The sequence below is a fragment of the Crassostrea angulata genome, chromosome 9, assembly GCF_025612915.1.
Source record: "Crassostrea angulata isolate pt1a10 chromosome 9, ASM2561291v2, whole genome shotgun sequence".
Classification (NCBI taxonomy): domain Eukaryota; kingdom Metazoa; phylum Mollusca; class Bivalvia; order Ostreida; family Ostreidae; genus Magallana; species Magallana angulata.
The window spans coordinates 14,448,100-14,456,173 of record NC_069119.1 but is presented as its reverse complement, the minus strand read 5'-3'; the positions used below and the strand labels follow the sequence as shown (position 1 = coordinate 14,456,173).

General features: G+C 30.0%; 1 protein-coding gene across 1 annotated transcript; it reads right to left on the bottom strand.

The window, feature by feature from the left end:
- Positions 1-327: 327 nt before the first annotated feature.
- LOC128162137 (uncharacterized) lies at positions 328-7,567 on the bottom strand (the record flags this gene model as incomplete). The annotated part of the gene is given in 9 exon segments (XM_052825331.1): positions 328-368; positions 528-549; positions 1,028-1,177; positions 1,515-1,779; positions 2,513-2,652; positions 3,062-3,308; positions 4,247-4,392; positions 6,357-6,752; positions 7,510-7,567. Coding segments are annotated over 9 exon segments (1,465 nt in total), but the record flags the coding sequence as incomplete, so codon positions are not given.
- Positions 7,568-8,074: the final 507 nt, after the last annotated feature.

The window sequence follows — 8,074 nt, the reverse complement described above, 5'->3', positions numbered from 1 at the left end:
GTGTAGGTATTGCTGAAAAATATAGTAAAAAATGATGTAAATTCAATATTAAAATACATTTGTATTTAAAATACCAAAACATTACATCATAAGATTCTAATTTTGCAAGTCAGGTTTTTATATTATAATAAGTTATATCTACATTGTATTAAATTGTTTTTATACTTTTAAAAATTAATTTTGCAATAACTTTACCATACACATTATGATATTTGATTTATACTTACTGGTGTACAAAATCAGGAGAGTTAGGTCGTGTTTAAATTTCGCGCTCTATTATTGACAAAAATATATCCTAATAGATGCTTGTTACATTCTGGCACTTACCTTTAGTTTTTACCGCTGCGTCGATCGAAACTTTCTCTTCACTGAAAAAATATTGTCAGGTTTTTTTTTTAATAAGAAAAAAATGATGAATTTCATATTAAAGTATCAAATTTATTCAATACATAAAAAAAATAATCAAACGTTTTTCATGAAACTTGTAATTATAAATTGCTAATCTACTATTATTGAATAATACGTACCGGTTAATTCTTAGCACAAATCCTTTCAAAATAAAAAAAAATTAAAAATAAAATTAAATAAACGTTAATTTTGGAGAGAAAAAATTTTAAAATATTTTAAAGATCACGATAAGGAAAATATCTTATTTTGAAATAAGTCAACGGTATCAGATATTTATGCACACTGAATTTTGCACATTTTTTAAATTGTACATTGTTATATCAACATATCAATTGCAATTATATTTACTCAGACTCTTGAATTACAGGTACATGTAATATATTTAAATTGAATTCATGCAAATCAGTTAGAGATATTCTTAAGCATTCTAATAAAGTAAATAAAATCTGAAAAATAGTTTAGTCTACTGTTTACTTTAAAAATAAATAATGTATATAAAAGGGTAATTTCATGTATGCAAAATTTAAAAAATCAAGACATTGTTTTCTTTAACAATTTCTTAAATTAAAAAAAGATATTCACAAGAGTAAAATGAAACAATGAAATATATGCCCCTTACCCCGAAACTTGATCTCTTTTCTTCTGAACAACACTACCAGAAAAAGAAATGCAATAACGACGATGGAAACCAATATAACAGAAACCACAGCTACTCCCGCTTTGCTACAGTCAGGTTCCAAACGTTTTTGTAGTTGAACATCTTTAAAACCTGTTGAACAGGGTCAAGGAAAACATTATCAACAATGCGTTTTGCTGTTCGTATAAGGGCAATCATGTTCAGGCAATATACAACATGTTTTTTTTTTTTCAAATGATATTTTATAAATAATTTATTTGACCAATGTGTCATTTTATCCTCGTCGACCCATTTAACAAAACTGTCATCTATAAATCAGTTGCATCAAACCACTGTACGTTGTGATAACAAAGATTTAATAAAATGAAAAAATGCAACAAAAAATAGTGTGTGACTGTATCTTTTATTGGTAGAGCTAGTATTCTTAAAAGACAAAAACAAATAAAACTCTGGGGAAAAATTTGATTACCTTCTTTGATTTCATTCGTCAATGTCTCCCCACCTATTGAAATGTTTGTTGTTGCATGTGCCAGACCCGATCCACACCTGGAGTAGCGAGATATTTCACACCGAAAGAATATGTCCCTGTCTAATACTGTGACGTGGTACTTTATTCTACTGAAAATTGTTGTTTCTCCGCTGGAATTCGATACCACTTCTACTTTCTTTTCTTGTGGACTAATTTTTGTCCATGTCTCATTGACTTGTCTTTTAAAACACCAATTCATTTTGTTCTAGGAGAAAACAAACGGTTATAAATTTGATAATAGATGTTCATTGAAAGTGAACTTCTTTATGTAGTTATCAGGAGTCAATCAAAAGATTTTCTTCGTTACCGTTATCATGAATATTTTATTTTATTACAACTTTCTATAACACATAAAGAAAACCGGTTATTGAATATCAATAGCTTTTCTTCAAAATTTAGAATTTATATCGAACTAATTGAGCTGTTAACATTTAGACACAATTTTTATTAAAGGTTAAGAATCATCTGTAGTTCACAAATATCATTTTAAGAATGGCGAACATTTGTTGTTAATTTGATGTTGCTAATTCTTGGTAATTGGATGTTATTACTTCTGTTTAGAAACAATGTTTTATAGCAGTTTATTAACGCATCGGCACAAATTAGTTTCAACCCTAGTGCAAACAATATTTTGTACGAATTTTAACAATTATTTCTTTTAAACATGTTTTTCTAGTATCAAAACAACTGCGAATGTAAATTAAAAAAACCCATTGAAGTTTATCCCAAAAAGAAATTAAAAGAATTCAGAGATTTCACGGATTTCGAGAAGCCATAGTTCAAATATTGTTGTATTATATTCATGATTAGAGTAAGTAAGGAGTTTTGGACCTAAAAGGAAAAAAAACGTAATTGGCATATTTAATGAAATCTTTAAAGTACACTCATTGAGTAAAGTACAATCATTAAGACATAGAATAAAAACGTCATACATTTACCTGCAATGATTCTTGCTGGAAAAGGGTTGAGGCTGTACAGAGAAGATAGATGGTTTTTCCAGCTCCGTTTAATTTGATAAGATTTTTGTTAAGGACAGATTCTCTATCGTGAATGACAATTGGCGAAACTCTCCATTTATCTGATAGAAAAAAGAACAACAAATGAACATATTGTAATCGTTTTCATTTGCAACATTAGACAAAACACCCATACACGTTGATTTCTTTTGAATGGCAGCTTCACACATATATATCTCGGAAACATTAATGAATATTAATTCTAATCTTTTAGTTTTTGCTGATTAGAATAATACTTATATATTCATTAATATTATAAAACAAAGAACAAGAATTGTGATAAGACAACATACACAAGTTATTTTTTTATGGTAGTTTCATACAAGTTTTGGAAGCAGTAATTTTTATTGAAGACCTTTATTTTTTTTTCAAAAAAGAATATTACTTGTAATTTTTTCCCTAAATTAAACTTGTCGTATATAAAACTTAAAATTGAATTTTAATAATTGCACATATAAATGAACTATTAACCTTTATTGGTATTAGCCGTTGGTATGCTTATCGTCAGGTTGATCCCACTTTTACCACACGTACCTCCGTACCCAGACTCACACATTAGATCTACATCGGTGTCATTTTGTAAGATGTGATAAAATATGACCGATTTCTGAACAACACTGCACCCATCCTTGCTTCTCGACACTATGCTTGTCAGAGGAGGATGTTGGAGTGACAGCTTTTGGAATTTTCCCGATTCGTTTTTGCACCATCGAATATCCTATTGAAAATATGGAAATAATTGATATTATAAGCTCATTTTTCCGCAATGAAGCTCAATAACATATAAATATGAACAAGAACGCGTACGTGTCCACATACTATTTATTGTTTGTGATATATTTCTAAAGAAAAAATCTTATCTTCATTGCATGTTGTTTCTCCAGATGGATACAAATGCAAGCAGAACTCAGCAAGTTAATCATCAATGAAAAATAACAATAACAAACTGCAACCGTCTCAAAACTCCATAAAGCTAAATACGAATTTAAAGCAAAGCAACTCGAACCCCTGAAAAGATAGTGGTTGGAGCAGGTGCCTAAGAAGGTAAGCAGCCTCTGCCGACCGGTCGCACCCGCTGTGTCTTTACTGCGTTTAGAACGGTCATGAACCTGGCATGAAGGAATCGCTTGAAGACACTAAATCCAATATATCAATTTTTGACATATATTTTTAAGATATTGCCTATCCTATGTCAACATGCCCTCCCAAAAGTGAGTATAATGTAATAATGGTTAATTTCTACCGAATTAGTAAGTGTAATGCGCAAGTGGTCATAAAAAAGGGTTTTTTTTTTTTAAAAATATCCATAAAACTAAAAAAAATCAGACATTTACCGATACACGTCTTAACCGTAACTTACATTCTTGCAGTGCAGATGCAATATACGTACGGTTTTTCCGAAAATAGACAAATGAAATCAAAACAATGACATTATATATGTATTCATGTATCTCCCTTGGAATATTTGGCTTTTGACGTTTTTTTGACTTATTTACGTAAACACACAATCTATATATGTTTCTCCATCTTACTTGGGATATTTGACTATTGATTATTTACGTAAAGATGTACTCATGATCAATGTATGTTTCTTACATGTGATTATGGCTAGTCCGCTATTTAAGTGAAATGTGTATTTATATGTGATATATATACCTTACTGGGGAGGCCATTAATGTTTTCTACTTCAGCAATACATTGTAACTGTAAAACATCATCCTCTTCAAAGTAAATTTCATCTTTATCCTGGAATAATTCCTGAGGGACGATGGAGATGTCTGTCATATTTCCAGGGGTTCGCCCTGTAGTTTGTATATAAAATATGAGTAAATAATATATATCAAGGAACCACATTTATAAAGCATTGACAATATGTAACAAGAACTTATTGTAGAACAACCATGGAATATAACTTCAATCAGATCATTATTGAATCTGTTTAAAAAGAATAATGTGTTTTAAAACCACATCAAAAGTATTTTTTTTTCTTTCTCGATTTTGGCATGGTGATAATTTAACTTCAGTAACGGCGTCAATAATAAAGAAATGTGGTTTATTTTAATTATAAAAGAAGATAATTGAAGAGTCACCGTTACTTTCAACAAAAATGATTTTATTTTTTTCAAATTTAATTATTTTCATCGTTTCAGCATTGTGGACGAACTAGATCAGGCCACAAAATTGCAAAAACGAAATAACGACTTTAAAAAAATGATGATAATACAAAAATGAATAAAAACAATATAAAACACAACAGTAGTATCAAATCAATCAGAAGTATGAAGCTGAAATCTACAGACCAATCCACACATTACAAAAGGTATGTCACTTTTCCGTCATCTTCGGTGGAAACATCCTTGATTTCTAAAGAAATCTTTGGTAGCTTTTTTTTTTTTAGAGGATTTTAACTTTTTTATTGGACATTAAAAATCCATTGTCTTTGTATTTAATTGCCCAATTATAGGGAAACCAACACATTGAAGAAAAAAATCAAATTCAAAGAAAATCCGCAAAGAACACTTAAATAACTGATAGCATCAAGAAGGGGAAAGTTAGATTTTCCCTTTTGACTTTTGTAAAAAGTAGATTTATCTACGAGAAACGGTTTGCATACATTGATTTGCAATTGTTAAAAAAAAATGTATGTCTGTTCTATTTCTAGGATTATTCTAATTGAAAATCAACAATAAACCAAAGTTCACAAAATGTGAATTCACATAAATGCTTTAAATATTTATAATTAAATCAACACTTGGTATTTTATCCTCTCTTTTTTTTAAACAGACGGATTGTGAATCATATCTCTATAGAAAGGGCTGAAATATACGCAATCCCGTTCTAACAAGTCTAACAAGTATAGCTTCAGGAGCCTAAAAAATTCCCGAACTGCGCAAAATACTTGATAGATACTGTTTAAATTTACACATTTATTTAACAAATGTTTTGAATTCACCAAGTGTTAAATTTGCAAGCTGACAACTACAGCGAAAGGGTAGAAATAAATCGGGGCGAATATTTTCCTTTATACAGTATTTTGAATATGGCCATAGACTAAATTAACATCTCCAACATATAGTATCTTAACGTTGCGTTAGAAGTTTGAAACTTATTTAAATTACTTGTCTGATAATAATAAAGTTTTAAAGAATCCTCCGTGAAGTTCAACGACAGATAATTCCAAACACATGAGATATAGCTGCACAATTATTAGGAATTTTTTTTCGGTAAGATACTATCTGTCAATGTTTTAAATAAAGAAATATTTTATATTAAATTGAATTTGTTTAAATCGTTTACGATCGAAACTATGTTTCGTTACAAAGATGTTGTCAGTGATTTGGCGACGCCTTTTTCGTAGTTACTGAATATAGTTTTTATGACGTCATCAAATATCGTGTAAAAAATAATATGTACGCATGTGACAATTGAACCTTTATTTTATGTAACAAATTTTGATATGCTAGACAATATATTTTTATAGACTTATTGTGATGTTATGAAATGTTGTATAAAACGTTGCCAAAACTTATCTGCGAACATTTTATTCTGTCTTAATGATTTCTTTAAACATAGAATCCAGCAATAAAAAGAACTGCAGAAAACAACGTTAGCTATAACGTTAATGTGGCCGTCAAAGCGTTTCATTCTGCCTTTGAAAGTTAAAAGCATTTTTTTCTCGTGTCACCAGTCATTATGATTTCTGATAAAAATGTTTATGCATTTGTTATTAAGATTTTGCAAAATACAAGAAACAAGTACCAAATACCTTCAATCGATAATATTCTCGTCTCAGAACTGTCGATTATTCGACTCTCATCACTTAGTACACAGCGAAGGTCTGGAGATATCTTCGGATCAACTGTGCATTGTTTTGACTGTATTAATCCTGTAAGTGTCACTCTCTGATCATATTGTCTTTCTCTAACCCTAACTGATAAAATAGTAAAACTAAAAAGCGTATTTTCACTTTTCCTGAAAACACTTGAACGATTTGACTCGACAACGGTGGTCCAGTTATCATTTGCATTTCTCCGGAGTTGAATTTCCAGGCTCGCATTTTTATTCTCCTTTTCAGAAGAGAACCATATGTCTTCACATTCAAAAGTCACGATGCTTTCACCAAAAGGGTAAACTGAAGGATACCTATCAAACATAATAATTTCTGAAAGAAAAAAAGATGTATCAAAATCATAAGAATACAAAAAGAAGTCAAAGTATTGATGTGCTGAATACTTGGCTTTTTTAATATGCAGTTGTGCAAACTATGTAGGATAATGACTGGGACCCCAACCCTTTTCTTGAAATATAAATGTAAAAAGGTGTGGAAATCTATTTCAATTTCTAGGTCTATCTGCAAAGTTCAACACTAGTGCAGTTGCATTTGATGTTAGCAAAGCGTCAGAGTGACTACATTTTTAAGATCGAGTGGCTATCATTGACATGTCCGAGTAGTAAAAATACTTAATATCTATTTAATTTCAAACAGAGCTTATAAAGTAGTCAACATTTTCTTAGATGTGTAGCCAAATACCAACGCTTTGAAATTAAGATTATGGATTTCTTGTAAGTGGTATATGTTCCCAAAATATAGTTCTTGTCTTTCAAATATTTCCTCGCTAAATTAAATTGAAAACAAAAATCTTTAAAATATTACAAAAATGTGTGATAATTCTTTGTATGATTATTTGGTAATATAGCGGCAACTTTTACTTTTATGCTTTGTTTGTTTGTTAGTTAAATTTTGAAGTTGTGCTATTTGTAGTAGCATTGGTGATGTGCTTGCATACAGTCAAGACTCTGCTTTTACCAAAGCCCAGCCAAACCAAAATAACTAAATCGTATATCTATTAATGTCACCATAAACCACATATGCAAAACATACTTGATAAAACAAGAAAAGAAACACAAGGTGTACATACCGCTGGAAAATGGAGAGCACACAGAAATCAAAATACAGATGTTCATTGAAAGAGCCATTTCTTTATCAGGAAGTTTTAAAACTGAGCATTTCTGTTTATGTTCACTGTCAAAATAAACTAAATGAGTTTTATCTCCTTAGTGTTAAAAAAATTAATTCATATCCTCTTTAGTGTTGCCAAATGAATGTACGTTTGTGTAAAGTATCTGATGAATCATAGATTTAATGTGTCCCTCTTCAATGCAGATTTTTAATTTCCTTCTTCTCTAACAGTATAACAGAATTGAAAAATATAGTCAAATCTTTGAAAACTCTAAGTGTTGTAAATTGTCAGTTGTAGGTTGACGTTGCTTAAAAGTAATTCGTTATTACCCGAACATTCTAAAGTAGACGTGTGTTTATTGTTGTTTTCTTGTTCCATCCGTTCGTTTATCAGTCTGTCACGTTTTTCTTTCTCATACTACTGTAATATTTTACAAATTGAACTTATCAAATCTGTTGATTAATAGGTAGATCACTAGATCACTAGACAGATTTTGTTGTAAAGCCCTTGCTAAGCACAAAAG